Below are 19,256 nucleotides of genomic sequence, written 5' to 3' on the forward strand. Positions count from 1 at the left end.
AATGGAGTGGAGTGTGGTAAAGTCCAATACCAAGGTGCTCCGATTAGGAGGAACAATAACTTCCCAATGCGCAAGACCGGAAACCCCACTTCGATGCTAGAGATAACCCCAACAAGACGTGCTACGAAGTCAAGTGACTGATTCAGTGACTATTCAGTGACTATAACAGATAGTTAAAGGTTTGTAGCCATGAGTATACACGCCCATAACTGAAACACAACAATACCATAAAATTCTAATTTCTGGGCTAATCTTTTATGGGGGACTTTATCAAAAGCTTTTGAAAAATATAAAAGTATGACATCTATTTGGTTACCATATCCCAATGATTTTGCAAGATCTTGTATACTGATGATCAGTTGGGTCTCACAAGACCTTTTACTTCTAAACCCATGTTGACTATCATTTAATATATTATTTTAAATTGTTAGGTGTTTCCTTATGTTGCTTGTTAAAATGTGTTCTAAAATTTTGCAACATATTGCAGTTAATGAAACTGGTCTATAATTAGTAGCGTTATGCTTGTCACCTTTTTTTAAATACTACAACCTATCTTTCATAATTAATTTGATAACATGTAGGTTAAAATATGCTATCAAGCTAATATGCACTGTAATAAACTGACACGTGACGTTTAATCACAAACATGATCTAAAACGTCACAATTATGACTTGGAAACCTCAGTTCGAAACCCGCTTAAAGCAAAACCAAAAGGAAAAATGGGAGCATCATTTGCCAAACTGAATTGCTGTAAAAGAATACGGAAAAATAAGATAGGTGTTGTCTCTAGCTCTCTCGAGATAATCATCAGAAATGAAACGCGACCATCAACAGAAATATTGCAGGAGTTACAGAGTGTTGGGATAATCCCAGAACGATCCGGTGGTATGCGATTTGTTGTTGAGACATTAACAGAAAGTGAAATGACAAAGCCCAGGAGACTTCCGTCTATCTCTATTTCTAATGACTCATCAAGGAGAAGACTAACTGATAAATCCAGGGCTAGTACGTCAAAAGGTATATATTCAGATTAAAAAAATGTTAGAATTTGGGACGGAAGGAATACATATTTTTTGAACTTATGAAAAAAAAAACGAATTTTGAACAACATTATTTTTTTTCTCCTTTAGATATATATGATAATGAAGATAAGGGACTTATGGTCGAGATTCGACGGATGGATGCCTTGGCTGATAAAGGTAATTCTGAAATATTCGCATAATCAAATTTACTGTACACATCATAGTTAATAGATCTTAATACAGTGACTTGAAAGATTGATATCATGTTTATAAACGTACTTATATTACTTTGTTTTCTTGCGGCGGAGTTATGGAAAAAGGTAAAATCACAAAAATACTGAACTCAAAGGAAAATCAATTTGGAAAGTCCATAATCACATGGCAAAATCAAAAAAACATAACGCATCAAAAACGAATGGACAAGAACTGTTATATTCCTGACTTGGTACAGACATTTTCAAATGTAGAAAATGGTGGATTAAACCTGGTTCTATAGCGCTAACCCTCTCACTTTAATAACAGTCTCATCAAATTCCGCTACATTTACATGATGCGTTAAATAAACAGTCACAATTAATAAAAATCAGATCGGATTATGTCATATATGTATTGTCCCGGCTATTCTATAAAAAAAACCCAGAAATATAATAAATATATGCATAAGCAATAATAGGAAGTTAAATATGTATTCTTCTTTTGTCGTATTTAGGAAAAATGGCAAAAGAATCCGAAAGAAGACGGCACGAAGCAAAAGCAAAAAGAGACAAGCGTCTAAAAGAAAAAATTAGAAAAACGGAACAAAAATTAAGAAGAGGAAATAGAGAAGAGGGAGGTAACCAAGGAGCTATCCATCAGACTAAAAGAGAAAAGAGAAAAAGACCTGCCAGAGAACCAAGACCAATCAAACCCACCGTTTTACCCGATGTATCCGTATAAACTTTACCATATCAAATAATTTAAAGTTTAACGAAGACATGTTTTTAATGTTAAAACTTATTTATAAATATTGTATTTATTTTATTTCAACAAATAAACTTATATTTTTACTTGCATACTTTAACATTTTATTTTATTTTTTTAAATTGCTTCTGTTTGTAATATGGTTTGTGTCAACTTTTATGTAGCGATGTTTAGTTGTCGGTGTTTTAAACTATATATCCTTATAGCCCAATTTTAAAAGCAGTCCCTTTTTACATGTAAACACTGATTACATTAAAAATTGTTTATTCTATGTGAGGACAGACGAATGAACAAACTAAAACAATACATGTCATCCGGTTTTATTTTTAAGCATGCGAGAGGTCGAATGAGAGACTATGTTTATACATTAACACTACCGTACTTTATTGTTAATAGCCTTTCGGTCGCATAGTCACTAAGAGCACCTAATGTATTTTAATACTTAACATGTTTTAATAACATTGAGTCTTCTTGGTAATGAATATTTGCCCTTAATTTCTGTGTCATTTGATTTCTTATTGAGAGTTGTCTCATTGGCAATCATTCCACACCTTTTGCATACTTGGGTCACAAATAATCACTCACAGTACCTAATATCACACGATATATTATTTTCCCTCAACCTTCGTGGTCATGGTTACTACATTTTTCCAAATTATTCTGATGTCCATGTGACCAGCATCAAAGTCAAACAAATGAACAATCATTTGTTGAATTAGAGTCTCTGTAAATTTTAAACTGCATGAATTCTGTTTGTATTACGACGCTTCACTCAACTGAACATAGTGTAGTATTCAGCCGAGAACCAGCTTATGCAGTGATGATTCTATTTCTTAAAAATGACTGACTTTGTGCTCATTTCTGTTTAAAAAACCGTCGATGAATATAAAAGGACAGACAAGGAACACTACAATCGATTGTACAGGGAAATTCCGAAGCTCGTTCCAAGTTATTGTGCAGTCAATATATCATTATGTTTTGCTTTTTCCAAGAGTGTCGTAAACTGTCTTTTTTGTTGCTCGGATGTACAAGTACCTGGCCACGTCCAGTCGGTGTTTTTGTTATATCTTTTTCTATTTACTGTCCATCTGATGAGTAAAGCCTTTTTCAACTGAATGCTATAGTTAGTTCGTATGCTGTACTGTTACACCACTATCCCAGGTAAGGGAGCGGGTTGTGATTCCGCTAATATGATTAACCCTGCCACATTCTGTATGTATGTGCTTGTCCCAAGGCAGGAACTAGTAACTCATTGGTTGTCGTTTGTTGCTGTGTTACATTATTTTTCTATTTTAAATTGTTTACGTCGACTTTTATACCTATTTATGCGTTATGGGCTTTTCTCGTGGTTGAAGGCCGTGTGGTGATCAAAAGTTTTAAATTCATTGGATGTGCGCTGATAGATATTTCAGTCTATTGTGATTTCTTAACAAGTTGTAATTGGCTTTTTTTGGGCTGGCTTTAATTTAGTTCATTTATACATTTCGGAGTTAAGTGTGAAGGACATTTCCCCAGAACTAGTCCACATTTGTGTAAAGGGGGAGACCTGAAGTCGGCCACCGGGTGCGTGATTTTATCAATTCAAATTCAAATTCAAATATTTATTGTCTTATAAACTCTGAACAATAAGTTTGTGACAAATAATATAAACATACACAAAATACATTTAACAAACAAAACCATGAAAACAAAAAAAGCAAAAAAGCAAAACAATCTATCTATATGATATATAAATTATATTTTGTATAAATAAATCAAGATTCCCTGTCCTCAGTTCTAATACCTGTTTAAATAGGACCCAAAGCTTTCTACTTCTTTTGAGGTTGGTGGACAAAGAAGATATTTTTTTCAGTTTCTTGCCAGGACATAAAATCTGGCATAAGTTTAATTACATTTTCCATAAATTTATCTCTTAGTTTAGCAATTTTTTTGCATTATAAAATAAAATGGGCTTCATCCTCCATTGTATTACAGGATGTGCAAAGTCTTTTTCTCTAGGTATTTTTAAATGTCTTCCTTTTTCTAACATTAAATTATGATCGCTAATTCTCATTTTTGTTATGTTACTTCTCTTTTCAAAAGATTTACAAGTTAAGTAGTTTTCCATTTCTAAATTTTGCTTTAAACTTTTATATAAGTACAATTTACTTTTTTGATTTATTTTTGTTCAAATATATTTGTGAAGAAATTTAAGAATTGATGTTTTAAGGTTTTTTTTAACAACTTATAATTTTTCTCTTGTTTCCCTCAAGAATGGAAACGTCCATGTTTACCTCTTTCAAAATATTTTTAACATATGTAAACCAGGTATAGCAACCTGAAGTATCTAAACTTTTAGAAAGTAAAAAGGATTCGCATAATATTAAATGAATTAATTTCAGAATTTAGTAATCTTGAAGTAATCTTAAAGTATACTTTGAGTTTTTATGCATCTCTATTAGGTAGCTCCCTAACTCTGTTCTCACAGCTATGTTTGATGAAGATTTTCTTGTTCCGAGGAAATGTTTACAGAAAGACAAATGTAATTTTTCTAAACTTGATTTATCAGTAAAATTAAGGGGGTCAATATTTGCACGTTTTTCTGCTCTAAATTTTGAAACATAAGTATCCATATAAGTAATTTCTGAATTATAAGTGGCTATTGGTTTAACTATAGAATCAAAAAGACTGCAAGCTACTTTAACTGGCAGATTATTTAAGGAACCAGTATAAGTTTTAATTGCAATCATCACTTTCCTTGCTTTATTTACAAGCTCTTCAGAGCTATGCAATAAGTTTCCATTTGATTTCACAAGAATTCCAAAAAATGAATACTCAGAGACATTTGACAAATTTTCATTTCTATATTTTATAAAAGATGTTTCCACTTTTTTTATTATTTAGCTGCAGAATCATTGTTTTAGTTTATATTAATATTTAAAGTCAATTGCCATTTTTCACAATATTTTTTAAGTTGTTCAGACTATTTTGTAGGCCTTCTTTACTTTCACATAATATTTTAAGGTCATCAGCAAATTGTAAAGATCCTACTTTAGTATCAATTAGTTCTAATGTACAGCTATTTTCATTTGAAAACTCTGCATCTAAATCATTAATAAATAAATTAAATAAAGTAGGACTCAATGAATCCCCTTGTTTAACCCCTTGTGTGATTTCAAAATATTCTGAATGCCACTCTTGATGCTTGAAGGCAGATTTTGTTTCCTCATACTGTCCTTTAATAATATTAAATATTTTTCCCCTGCTCCTGCCATATACAGTTTATAAAGTAAAGCTTTTCTCCAGACAGAATCAAAAGCCTTTTTTAAATCTACAAAGCAGGCATATATTTTATTTTTATTTTTGTGCAAGTATTTGTTTATTAAAGACTTAAGCACAAATATACTATCAGATGTTCTGTGATTTTTCCTAAAGCCAAATTGAGTATTACTTAAAGTATTTTCCATCAGTTTAATCAATCTTTCATTTAACACAGCATTAACTTTGGTAAGCAACTTATCAGAGGTATTCCCCTGTAATTATTAGGATCAGTTTTTACTCCTGATTTATGCAATAAAAATAAGTATGAGTATTTCCATTTTGATGGGTAAATACCTGTATTCAAAATAAGGTTAAATAATTTAACAATACCTTTGATGGATACATTTTTACTAAATTTTACAATTTCATTTATAATGGTATCTGGCCCAGGCGCTTTTTCTTTTTTCAGCTTACTAATAACATTTTTTATTCAGAGTATTTTATTGGAGCATCTGTTTCTCTATTAGATATTATGTTCTTTTCAATATTAACAAGTTGTTTTTCTATTTCCTCTTTCCATTTTATATGTGCAAATGTGGATTTTCCTTGGTCCTGAATATGCTTCGTAATTATTTCTTCATCTTTTAAAATTTCCGGCACTTCATTACAAGTATTTTTTTTGTTTTTCATTCCTTTAAGTATTTCCCAATAATCTTTAGGTTTCTTATCAAAATTATCTGTTAATGAGTTAAATGTTTTCTCTCTGTATTGTGCTTTTTTTAAATTTTACCATTTGTTAAAAACTTTTTAACAATTCAAAATATTTCTGTTATTATTATTAAGTTGATTATTTGGACATTTTTAAAGTTTATTTCCAACCCTGTTTATTTCTTTTTTTGTCTCATATGTACAATTGTCTGACCTCACCTGTCTATATTTGTTTCTCTAACTTTTAATTCTTTTTGTAATTTTACAAGTAAAATCAGAGATATTTTCAAAAATGTGAGTTAAATTTTCAGTTGCACCATCAACCCCTTTTTGATTTTCCTGATACTCATTTTATTCAAACTTCATTATAACATTTTTTATATGCTCTGACATAAGAGCTTTAAGTAGCAAGTTATGTGAGTTTTAAGTCCATTTATATCTTTTCAAATAATTCCATTTGCACTGGAATTTATGACAAATAAAATTTTTAGGTGTCATCACAATATTCTTATATATTCCGATTCCTGTGATATAACCAGACTTAGTTAATAATTTCTTGTAGTTACATTCAGATGGAGATTTTATTAAAGAGGTGCTGCATTGTTTTGGAAGTCATTGTGCTTCTGAAGGTTATCGAAATGATAGTTTTAAACATATACTCAAATTTAAATACGTCGGATATCTTTTTTAAAGATAGTTCTTGTTTTCTATATGACTTGTAAGGTCAACAATTTGTTTTATATTACAATTTAATGTCAACTGAATCTGTGTATGATCTGACAAATAAGTAAAACCATCACTTTTAAAGTATTTCACTGAGGACATGAGACTTTCACTTATTAATGTATAATCTACAGCACTGTATCCATTTATTGACATATACTTAAGCATAGTAGCTTAGGCTGTCCCCTAAAAATCTGCCATTTAATATGCGTAACCTTGAGGCAATACATAGTTCTCATAAGGATTTACCTTGTACATTTATTACATTATCTTGATTGTTTCTAGATATTTCAGTGTCAACTTCATAATAATTTGGTATTAGATTTTTAGCATCAAAATTATTTATTTGACAAGAATCTCCTGTAATAAAATGAGGACATTTACCCGTCCTTGCATTCATGTCCCCTATTAAAAGTAATTTTCCTTGTCTTGCAAATGTACTGATCTCATTTTCTAAAAAGCTATAATCATTTTCAAAATAGTTTGAATTGAGAAAGTATTATAATTTGATATTTTATAATCTTTACACTACCCTTTCCAGGTTTCAAGTAATATAAAAAAAGTAAAAACACAAAAATACTAAACTCCGAGGAAAATTCAAAAAGGAAAATCAAAAATCAAAAGGCAAAAATAAAAGTCCAAACACATCAAACGAATGGATAACAACTGTCATATTCCTGACTTGATATTTAACCGGTACAGAAATTGCTAACAAAAGCACATAAGTTTCACATGTGAAGCACATGAGATGCAAGAAAGAATTGTATGCAAATCAGGTTGCTCATAGGTGTGCAGTTTGGTAGTTCATATGTACCCACATAATGCTCACCTGTGCAATTCAAACCTCAGGTGAGCTTTTATCATTCATGTTAGTTTTGTACTTTGAAAAGTTTTTCCATTCTTCTAACCATTCAAAACTAACCTACATCATTGCTCATATGAGCTTCTTCAAAATGACATGCCCAGTCATGTACTTCCTGTAAATTCAAATTATGAAAAGCATGCAATAATTGGAGGGAGATGGATATGAAAAATGTTAAGTCCTATATTGTGCTATTTGAAGAAAATAGCATTGTTGAAATCTGATAAAACCAGTGTGGCTGTGGTTAATTATTTGTAAGTTATCATTTCTATTTCATTATGTTCATTTTTGTGTCAGACTTTCAAATATATTACAATTTTAAGTCCTTTATGGGAATATATATGCAGGTTGCTTCAAAATAAGTTCTACATGTATAAAGATTTTTCCTTTTAAAACTTTTTGAAATACAGAACTTATTAATCAAAGACATTCATTATGTACTAAACTTGCAAGTCCCTCTAGTAGTTTTATAATGTAATGTTATGTTTTTAGTCATTATTATGATTATTGTTTAAATAAAAAAAAAAGACCAAATGATATGAAAATCATTAACTGACAATAATTGAAGAATAACTCTTTTAACATGATGTATCAGTTATTTTATCTTCAACTGAATTATTTAAGATTTTCATTTAAATTTGAAAAATATTCCTATTTTGAAGCAGCCATTTTGTTTTGGTCAACTATAATATTCATGTGAGCGACTGCTCAAATGAGCAATCTAATAAAATGCACATGTGAAAAAAAGCTCAAGTGAGCAGTTGCACGTCAGGTTTTTAACATGCAAATTAGGTTAGTTTCATATGTGCAATTTTTTTTGCTCACAAAAATGCTCACCTAATTTGCATGTTAAAAAACTCGTGTGCAATCATGTTAGTTTCTAACGTGAGCATCATATGTGCAACTTATGTGCAACATGTTAGCACTTTTTGGTAAGGGATGTCACTTTGAATTTTATCTATAAAAAAATCATCTTGAATTTTGTCCCCAAGGCCACGCACATTCCAAGCAGAAATAGTCTAATAGCGTTTATTCTCATGTTTTCCCATGATCAAATTCCTTCCTTTTTTTTGTAAAATAAATGTTTTTGTAAAATACATAAATTAATGGTCTGAAAATAAATCATTATAAGTTTCATTATTATAGTTTTCATTTGATTTTTTCTACTGCTAATAGTTATCAAAAGTACCAGGATTATATTTTTTTACGCCAGACGCGCGTTTCGTCTACATAAGACTCATCAGTGACGGTCGGATCGAAATATTTAAAAAGCCAAATAAATACAAAGTTGAATAATTGACTAAAGAAGTTGACTTTGGTTTATCTATAAAATATAAAACTCTTCATTGTATTAAACATGATATATTCATATACATTTAGCATACATTTGTACATGTAAGAAATATCAAGCAATAAACAATAGGTCATCATTTAAACAATATCTGAGGACCAAGAAAGATAACTCAAAACTTTTGAAAAAGCAAGAAAAAAATGTTTGGTTTTATTTTTTTCTATTTTTAGCTCACCTGGCCTAAAAGGCCAAGTGAGCTTTTCTCATCACTTGGCGTCCGTCGTCCGTCGTCCTGCGTCCGTTGTCGTTAACTTTTACAAAAATCTTCTCCTCTGAAACTACTGGACCAAATTAAACCAAACTTGGCAACAATCATCATTGATGTATCTAGTTTAAAGTTTGTGTTTTTTGACCCGGCCAACCATCCAAGATGGCCGCCATTGTTAAAAATAGAACATAGGGGTAAAATGCTGTTTTTGGCTTATAATTCAAAAACCAAAGCATTTAGAGCAAATCTGACAGAGGGGAAATTTGTTTATTAGGTCAAGATCTATCTGCCCTGAAATTTTCAGATGAATCAGACAACCCATTGTTGGGTTGCTGCCCCTCAATCGGTAATTTTAAGGAAATTTTACTGTTTTTTGGTTATTTCTTGAATATTATTATAGATGGAGATAAACTGTAAACAGCAATACTGTTCAGCAAAGTAAGATTTACAAATAAGTCAACATGACCAAAATGGTCAGTTGACCCCTTTAGGAGTTATTGCCCTTTATAGTCAATTTTTTAACCATTTTTCGTAAATATCCATGATCTTTTATAAAAATCTTCTCCTCTGAAACTACCGGGCCAACTTAATCCAAACTTTGCCATAATCATTATTGATGTATCTAGTTTGAAGTTTGTATTTTTTGACCCGGCCAACCATCCAAGATGGCCGCCATGGCTAAAAATAGAACATAGGGTATAATGCAGTTTTTGTCTTATAACTCAAAAACCAAAGCATTTAGAGCAAATCTGACACGGGGTAAAATTGTTTATCTGGTCAAGATCTACTAAATCCACTTTGTATGTTTGTGTTTTTGGATTTTTCAATACTATTTCCAGACTCTTCTTCTATCATACTTTTTGTTATGTTATCAGTCTATGTAACAGTTTGTGTACATCTTGCTTCAAACAGATCTTTCATTTCAGAACATGTCTTGTTTACCTCTTGTATTCTCTCTAATATTTTGAAATTTGTGTTAACACCTTTCCTTAAATCCACAAAATGTCTATTTATTTCTTCCGGATTTTTTCCTTCATTTCTTTTGTTGAAATTTCCAATTGTTTTAGCCCATTGTTTTCAAATTCAACATGTAAATTCTAATGCATTTCCTTTAATTGAGGGTTTATATCTTCTTTTATCTCTTGCACTTTCTTTTCTATTTGTGTTGTCTTTAAATTCAAAATATCTACTATCTTGCATATTTGTAATTTTCAGCTAATTTTGAATTATTCAAAAGATTTTGAGCTTTATTTTCCTTGTAATTATCATTTGTCGAAGGAAAAACAAGCTTCTCAACTGATTGGTTAATCTTCTGTACTTCTGATTTTATTTGGTCTATATTTTGTTATGATTTTCTCACACATTTTTGTTAAATCATTGATTTTTTTTTTATCCCTGACAATGTGTTCATTCTCTAACTTATGAAATGCTGATTTTAGTGTTTTTATTTCATTTTCCTGTAATTCCATTTTCTTCAGTACACCTTCAAGTGAATTTTCATCTTTGCAATCATCTTTATTACTAGTATTATCTTGGTTATCTATGTTTAAACATGTGATAGTTTTACCCACTTCAGGCTCCTGTATGAGATCACAATTTGTTTTGTTCAAACTGTTATTTTGTGATTGTTGAATATGATTTGAGTTTGTGATGTTTACCTCCTTTACTATACTTTCTTTCTCTACTTTATTGTTTTCTTTCTCTACAAGTTCTCGTTGGAAAAAAATATCATCCATTTCAATGTTTTTTTATTTCTTTATAATTACATTAGATGTATGTTTCATTATAATTCGTTATTCTGATTAGCCAACTGCACATCACGTGTTATTCCGTAAGCAATTGCATCACTCAATAAAACTTTTCATTCATGATAACACGTGGTCCCACAATAAAGTGCACAGGTAAATAGAATTAAAAAAATATAAAGTTCGTGTTTCCATGATCATAGCTAAAAAAATGTAATTATAAGTACTGAATGCTTCTTTTTGTAACTTCATAGGGTTGTAAAAGCGTTGACCGTGCGCACATTTTAAGAATGAAGCGCTTCCGCGCTTCATACAAAATGTACTTCGGTCAACGCTTTTACACCCCAATGAATTTACAAAAAGAAGCATTCAGTTCTTAACATAACATTGACTGACTTATCCCCCTTTGTACACGCAAAATCGTCGACAACTTTCTTGATTCTTGGGAATTCAAATTTTACCCAATCAGCTGTTAGTTGACCCTGTACTACTGCGGTATTTGTTTTATAAAATAAAATAATAACAATTTTTTTCTTTTTATTTATTGTTACATTAGCTTCGGACTTGAACAGCTCCTTTTGCGGAATTTTCCATTCAAACGTACGTTTCTCGTCGTTGATTGTCACTACCCTCGCTTTTTCGTCGTGGTCTGTCCACTTTACATCTGCTTTGGTCTCGTTCCCAAAGTCTATAAAATATCGAGTTAATAATACCCTCCTCCAGACAAGTACGCTGTCCTTATCCAATTTGAACGAAGCTTGATTGGACGACTTTGAAAGGTTTATGTGTCCGTCTTTATGGGGCGAGTTTCCCCCTTTTTTTTGTACTATTTGCCATGATTTAAATGTTTGTCGTTGTGGATTATTTTGACTGCAATTTAACGCCTGTATATTTTGTATTGTATTACAAATTGACTTATTTTCAACTCTCAGTCCATTTTCAGACCATCTATTTAACTTCTTACTCGTAGGGGTACATCGTGTGTATGACATGGAGGCCGCCATTAATGTTTATCGCTATGTTTATCAAAACCAATTCTTAGCCAAGAGCTGTTTTTGCACTCTGATCGGGTCCTCTCTTTGACACATTTACCATTTCCATTCTTATTTTTTATTGAACTAGCTGCGATTCATATTAGCATTTTGTCTATTTTTGTAGCACAAACGAGAGGCGAAAAGACCAACAGACAAACAATATTTTAGTACACAAAACGGATGATAATTCAGGATTGAAAAAAATCTGATAAACATCAAGATAATTTATGTGATCTCACTTTATATATTATAATTTAGCATCACTGGTTTTATTAGCTCACCTGTCGAAGGGCTAAGTGAACTTTTCTCATCACTTGGCGTCCGTCGTCGTTAACTTTTACAAAAATCTTCTTCTCTGAAACTACTGGGCCAAATTAAACCAAACTTGGCCACAATCATCATTGGGGTATATAGTTTAAAAAATGTGTGGCATGACCCGCCAAACCAACCAAGATGGCCGCCATGGCTAAAAATAGAATATAGGGGTAAAATGCAGTTTTTGGCTTATTACTCAAAAACAAAGCATTTAGAGCAAATCTGATAGAAGAAATTTGTTTATCAGGTCAAGATCTATCTGCCCTGAAATTTTCAGATGAATCTGACATCCCGTTGTTGGGTTGCTACCCCTGAATTGGTAATTTTAGGGAAATTTTGCTGTTTTTGGTTATTATCTTGAATATTATTAAAGATAATAATAAACTGTAAACAGCAATAATGTTCATCAAAGTGTGTTTTACAAATAAGTCGACATAACCAAAATGATTAGTTGACCCCTTTAGGAGTTATTGCCCTTTTAAGTAAATTTTTAACCATTTTTCGTAAATTTTATACATCTATTACACAAATCTTCTTCTCTGAAACTACTGGGTTAAACTAATCCAAACTTGGCCACGATCATATTTGGGATATATTGTTTAAAAACTGTGTGGGGTGACCCGCGAAACCAACCAAGATGGCCGCCATGGCTCAAAATAGAACATAGAGGTAAAACGCAGTTTTTGGCTTATAACTCAAACACCAAAGCATTTAGTGCAAATCTGACATGAAGTAAAATTGTTTATCAGGTGAAGATCTATCTGCCCTGAAATTTTCAGATGAATCAGAGAACCCATTGTTGGGTTGCTGCCCCTGAATTAGTAATTTTAAGGAAATTTTGCTGTTTTTGGTTATTACCTTGAATATTATTATAAATAGAGATAAACTGTAAACAGCAATAATGTTCAGCAAAGTAAGATTTACAAATAAGTCAACATGACCAAAATGGTCAGTTGACCCCTTTAGGAGTAATTGCCCTTTCAAGTCAAATTTTAACCATTTTTCGTAAATTTTATATATCTTTTACAAAAATCTTCTCTGAAACTGCTGGGCCAAACTAATCCAAACATGGCCACAATCATCTTTGGGGTATATAGTTTAAAAAATGTGTGTCGTGACCCGCTTAACCAACCAAGATGGCCACCATGGCTAAAAATAGAACATAAGGGTGAAATGCAGCTTTTGGCTTATAACTCAAAAACCAAAGCATTTATAGCAAATCTGACAGGGTTATAATTGTTTATCAGGTCAAGATCTATCTGCCTTTAAATTTTCAGATGAATCAGAGAACCCGTTGGTGGGTTTTTTGCTGTTTTTGGTTATTATCTTGAATATTATTATAAATAGAGATAAACTGTAAACAGCAATAATGTTCAGCAAAGTAAGACTTACAAATAAGTCAACATGACCAAAATGGTCAATTTACCCTTAGGAGTTTTTGTCCTTTACAGTCAATTTTAAACAATTTTCATAAAATTTGTAAATTTTTACTACCGGTAACATTTTCCACAGAAACAACTGGGCCCAGTTCATTATAGATAGTGCTAATTGTAAGCAGCAAGAATGTTCAGTAAAGTAAGATGAACAAACATATCACCATCACCAAAACAAAATTTTGTCATGAATCCATCTACCACCTTTGTTTAATATTCACATATTCCAAGGTGAGCGACACAGGCTCTTTAGAGCCTATAGTTATTTATTTTAAGATTAATATCTTTCCAGTATCATCTATAAAACAATAAAAAAGACAAAATTCGTTTATTTTTTTTCATAGATTAGTCTGTTGGTATTTTCTTTTTAAATTGTTTTACATGTTTATTCATGTCATGGTCTTTTATATCTGATTATACGGTATTTTTTTGTCATTGTTGACGGCCGGACGTAGACGATAATTGCATTCATCCACACCATTTAATCGTGCATGGTAGTTGTCTCATCAACAATTATACCACAGCTCCCCTTTTATTCCCCAGTCGTTAGGCGATGAGATTTAAAATAAGTTTTAACCCCGGTCCGTTGAAGTGTTCGTATGGACGCCCGTCCACGGGTATTAGTTGAATTCTCTTTGCCTAAGGCGATCTGATGAGTCAATCCCCTTTAAACAGAATTTACCTGTTCGATCTATTGTTGTGATGGTACAAAAATATCACAGACCAGTTCATTTAATTGTTTTGGGAATTCGCAAATAATGTTGACCATCCCAATACCAAACACATATTCTATGCGTGTCTGTCCTAAGTCAGGGAAAGCCTATACGATAAAGTTGTAGTTGTTGGTTCAGCAGGGGCGGATCCAGTAATTTTTTGAAGGGGGTTCAGATATATATCCCCATTAAAATGCATTGAAAAAGGGGCCCTGACACCCCTCCCCCCATTTGTATCCGCCAATGGGTTGTTGTCTGTAATATTAATATTGTATTTTTTCTTAAGCATACTATAGGCCGATGGTAAACTGCGAAAGAATATGTCCTGTCTGAACCTATTAATCCTACTACTAGTATACGGTTTGAGTTTTGATCATCGTTAAAGGTCATACAGTACCCTATAATTGCATAAATCCACATATTTTAGTGTTTGTAACTAGCTATGTGGCTTAGTTCTTTATACCAAATCTTCTAATTACCACATTTTTTGTATGTTTTTTTTTTGTATGTGTATTATGGTGAAGTACAAGTCAAGGTCATGATTCGGATCACATACTTTTCACATGTTTTTTACAGCTCTAATTTCAGAATATTTTATAAAAGTACTTTTATGCCTCTCTTTTCGTTTAGTCGCCTGCTAGTTATCTTCTTATTCGGTTGAGACTGAGATTGATGTACTGGCCATTGTGTAACGCAACTTTAAGCTCGATTGCGCAGTTTCTTGGTGGTAAGTGTAGGAGGAAGCGTAAAGGAATCGACCTTCGGTAAGAAAACGCACAATATAATTGCTAAATACCTATACACTATCACTGATCTACAATCTGTCACTATCTGTATTTTGACATTGCATTAGGTCCTGTCTTTATCTGACTGGTTATGGCGATCATCCCAAATCCATTGGGTGTTGGAAGTGTACCTATTGATAAAAAGTAAAATCACAAAAATACTGAACTCAGAGGAAAATCAATTTGGAAAGTCCATAATCACATGGCAAAATCAAAAAACAAAAACAAAACGCATCAAAAACGAATGGACAAGAACTGTCATATTCCTGACTTGATACAGGCATTTTCAAATGTAGAAAAAGGTGGATTAAACCTGGTTCTATAGCGCTAACCCTCTCACTTAAATAACAGTCTCATCAAATTCCGCTACATTTACATGATGCGTTAAATAAACAGTCAAAATTAATAAAATAGTGGTCTATAATTTAGTCTTAGTTGTTAGTGGTTTGGAATTGACTGTCAGTACTTTCAGATGGATGTTATCTATTCTTAAGTCGGATCGTTATCTCTTTGATAATTTCCCTATTTCCATTTTCCATTTAATTAGTGTCGAAAACTCTTTTTTGTTGCTCAGATGTTCAAGTACATGGCCACGTGCACTCGGTGTTTTTGTAATATCTATTTTTATTTACTGTCCATCTGATGAGTAAAGCCATTTTTTCAACTGAATGTTATAATATAGATATTATATAAAATATGATTGATCAAAATAATGTTTTTCCTGTCGTTTGTTACAGGAAAATATTCGAAAAAATGAAAGAATACTTGATGTTACTGTGTTTTTCTTTTCGCCGTTGATGGTAATTATTATATCAATGTTTCCCTTCTTAGCATCCACACTTTGAGATTCTTTCTCCATATAATCTATATTTTTCTCTTCTCCTTTTTAGCTTTTCTCATCACTTGGCGTCCGTCGTCGTCTGGCGTCCGTCGTCGTTAACTTTTTCAAAATTCTTCTCCTCTGAAACTACTGGGCCAAATTAAACCAAACTTGGCCATAATTATCATTGGGGTATCTAGTTTAAAAAATGTGTTGCGTGACCCGCCAAACCATACCAAGATGGCTGCCATGGCTAAAAAATAGAACATAGTGGTAAATTTCAGTTTTTGGCTTATAACTCAAAAACCAAAGCATTTAGGGCAAATCTGACACGTGGTAAAATTGTTTATCAGGTCAAGATCTATCTGCCCTGAAATTTTCAGATGAATCGGACAACCCGTTTTTGGGTTGCTGCCCCTGAATTGGTAATTTTAGGGAAATTTTGCTGTTTTTGGTTAATATCTTGAATATAATTTTAGATAGAGATAAACTGTAAACAGCAATAATGTTCACCAAAGTAAGATTTACAAATAAGTCAACATGACCAAAATGGTCAGTTGACCCCTTTAGGAGTTATTGCCCTTAAAGGTCAATGTTTAACCATTTTTCGTAAATCTTTTACAAAAATCTTCTCCTCTGAAACTGCTAGGCCAATTTAAGCCAAACTTGGCCACAATCATCTTTGGGGTATCTCGTTTAAAAAATGTGTGGCGTGACCGGCCAAACCAACCAAGATGCCCGCCATGGCTAAAAATAGAACATAAGGGTGAAATGCAGCTTTGGCTTATAACTCAAAAACCAAAGCATTTAGAGCAAATCTGAAAGGGGTAAAAAAAATTATCAGGTCAAGATCTATCTGCCCTGAAATTTTCAGATGAATCAGAGAACTCGTTGTTGGGTTGCTGTCCCTGAATTGGTAATTTTAAGGAAATTTTGCTGTTTTTGGTTATTATCTTGAATATTATTATAGATAGAGATAAACTGTAAACAGCAATAATGTTCAGCAAAGTAAGATTTACAAATAAGTCAACATGTATAATGACCAAAATGGTCAATTATAGTAAATTTTAAACAATTTTCATAAAATTTGTTAATTCTTACTACCGGTAACATTTTCCACAGAAACTACTGGGCCAAGTTCATTATAGATAGTGATAATTGTAAGCAGCAAGAATGTTCAGTTAAGTAAGATGTACAAACATATTATCATCACCAAAACAAAATTTTGTCATGAATCCATCTGCTTCCTTTGTTTAATATTCATATAGACCAAGGTGAGCGACACAGGCTCTTTAGAGCCTCTAGTTTTGTTTTGTTTTTCTTCGTTCCATCTATAGCTTGTGTTTTCTTCGTCTCTTGATCATTCGTATTTTCTGTTTCTTTCATTGTTTTATTTTTCTTTATATCATTGTCTTTTCCTTTTTCTAAGAGTGTCGTAAACTGTCTTTTTTGTTCCTCGGATGTACAAGTACCTGGCCACGTCCAGTCGGGGTTTTTGTTATATCTATTTCTATTGACTGTCCATCTGATGAGTAAAGCCTTTTTCAACTGAATGCTATAGTTAGTTGTTATGCTGTACTGTAACACCACTATCCCAAGTTAGGGAGCGGGTTGTGATTCTGCTAACATGATTTACCCTGCCTCAATTTGTATGTATGTGCTTGTCCCAAGGCAGGAACCAGTAACTCAGTGGTTGTCGTTTGTTGCTGTGTAACATTAATTTTTTTATTTTAATTTTTTTACGTCGACTTTTATACCTATTGATGCGTTATGGGCTTTTCTTGTGGTTGAAGGACGTATGGTGATCAAAAGTTGTAAAGGAATAGGTTCATTAAGGCCCCAAAATATAGAAGTTTTGCAAAATTGTGATAATGTAATCATGAAACGATTTAGTGGAAAGTAGAATGATTCTGCTACACAAATATGGGCTGTTTTCGACAATACCAGAATACAATGCACATATATCGGGTACAAGTATCATAAAGTCATGCTAGATTACTGAAATCTTCACAAAATTAGCATTTTAGTTAAATTTTAGACGGTTTCTGTCTTAAATGAAAGTGGCTGCATTCGTGTTCATTCATAATAATGAAACGCAAGTTGTGTTTGCCGATTATACATAATATATATATAGGTTGAGGATGAACACGGATGCGGCCACTTTCATTTTTGACAAAAACCATCTGAAAAGTGACGATTTTTTGCAAATTTGATAGATTTTTCATATTTAAGCTTGAATCGGAGCGTTTTTAATGACTTAATCAGTTTAAATCTTTCACAAAAACTAATTAAATCAATTGAAATAGACACTTAAGAGTTTATAAAGTGTCTAAAACATTTCGTCAGATGAACTTGAAAATTGAGGCCAAAATCGGCCCTTACCGGACCTACTCATTTCAGTTTCAGCGGTCTCTGGTAAAGAATTGGTATTATTGGCAATCGTACCACATCTTCTTAATAATCCAAGCCAATTAAGATTTGAGTTGAAAGCACTTGCCACGTTTGAGAATACTTTTATTCCGTTCCAGATGATTTACATCTTAAGAAATTCCATTGTGTGTCTTCACTTAAGACATAATTCCATTTTAACATCTCATTGATGAAAAAATATATAATATGAAATACAAGGATAAAAATAAAGAATATTTAATATAATAAAAAACATTGATAAAATATAGAAAAAATGATGTTATATGAAATATGAATTTATCAAACTACAGATTTTTTCCTGTCGTTTGTAACAAGAAAACATTCGACAAAATGAAAGAATGCTTTATCCTTCAGCATACTTTAGGCCTATGGTAAACTGCGAAAGAATATGTCATGTCGTGACCTATTGATCCTACTACTAGTATACGGTTTGGGTTTTGATCATCGTTAAAGGTCATACAGTACCCTATAATTGCATAAATATACATATTTTGGTGTTTGTGACTAGCTATGTGGCTGAGTTTGTTGTACATAATCTTCTTATTACTACATTTTTTGTATGTGTATTATGGTGAAGTACTAGTCAAGTTCATAATTCGGATAACATACTTTTCACAAAATAACAGCTCTAATTTATGAAAATTATATAAAAGTACGTTAAGCCTGCTGCTAGTCACTTTTCTTATTTAGTTGTGACTGAGATTGATTGAATAGCTAGTGTGTTATGCCACTTTTTAAGTTCTATTGTGCTGTTTCTTGGTGGTAAGTGTAGGAGGAAGCGGAAAGAAATCAACCTTCATTAAGAAAACGTACAATATTATAGCTAAATACCATGAACACTATCACTGATCTACAATCTGTCACTACCTGTATTTTGACATTTCATAAGGTCATGTGTTTATCTGA

General features: G+C 32.1%; 1 protein-coding gene across 1 annotated transcript; it reads left to right on the plus strand.

Annotated features, from left to right (window-relative positions):
- The first annotated feature begins 499 nt into the window (after positions 1 to 499).
- LOC134709285 (uncharacterized) lies at positions 500 to 2,020 on the plus strand. Its single transcript, XM_063569452.1, has 3 exons — positions 500 to 1,018; positions 1,132 to 1,200; positions 1,733 to 2,020. The coding sequence occupies exons 1-3, from the start codon at positions 721 to 723 to the stop codon at positions 1,957 to 1,959; spliced, it is 594 nt and encodes a 197-aa protein (XP_063425522.1). The 5' UTR covers positions 500 to 720; the 3' UTR covers positions 1,960 to 2,020.
- The last annotated feature ends 17,236 nt before the right edge of the window (positions 2,021 to 19,256 follow it).

This window comes from Mytilus trossulus, chromosome 3, assembly GCF_036588685.1.
Source record: "Mytilus trossulus isolate FHL-02 chromosome 3, PNRI_Mtr1.1.1.hap1, whole genome shotgun sequence".
In the NCBI taxonomy this organism is placed as follows: domain Eukaryota; kingdom Metazoa; phylum Mollusca; class Bivalvia; order Mytilida; family Mytilidae; genus Mytilus; species Mytilus trossulus.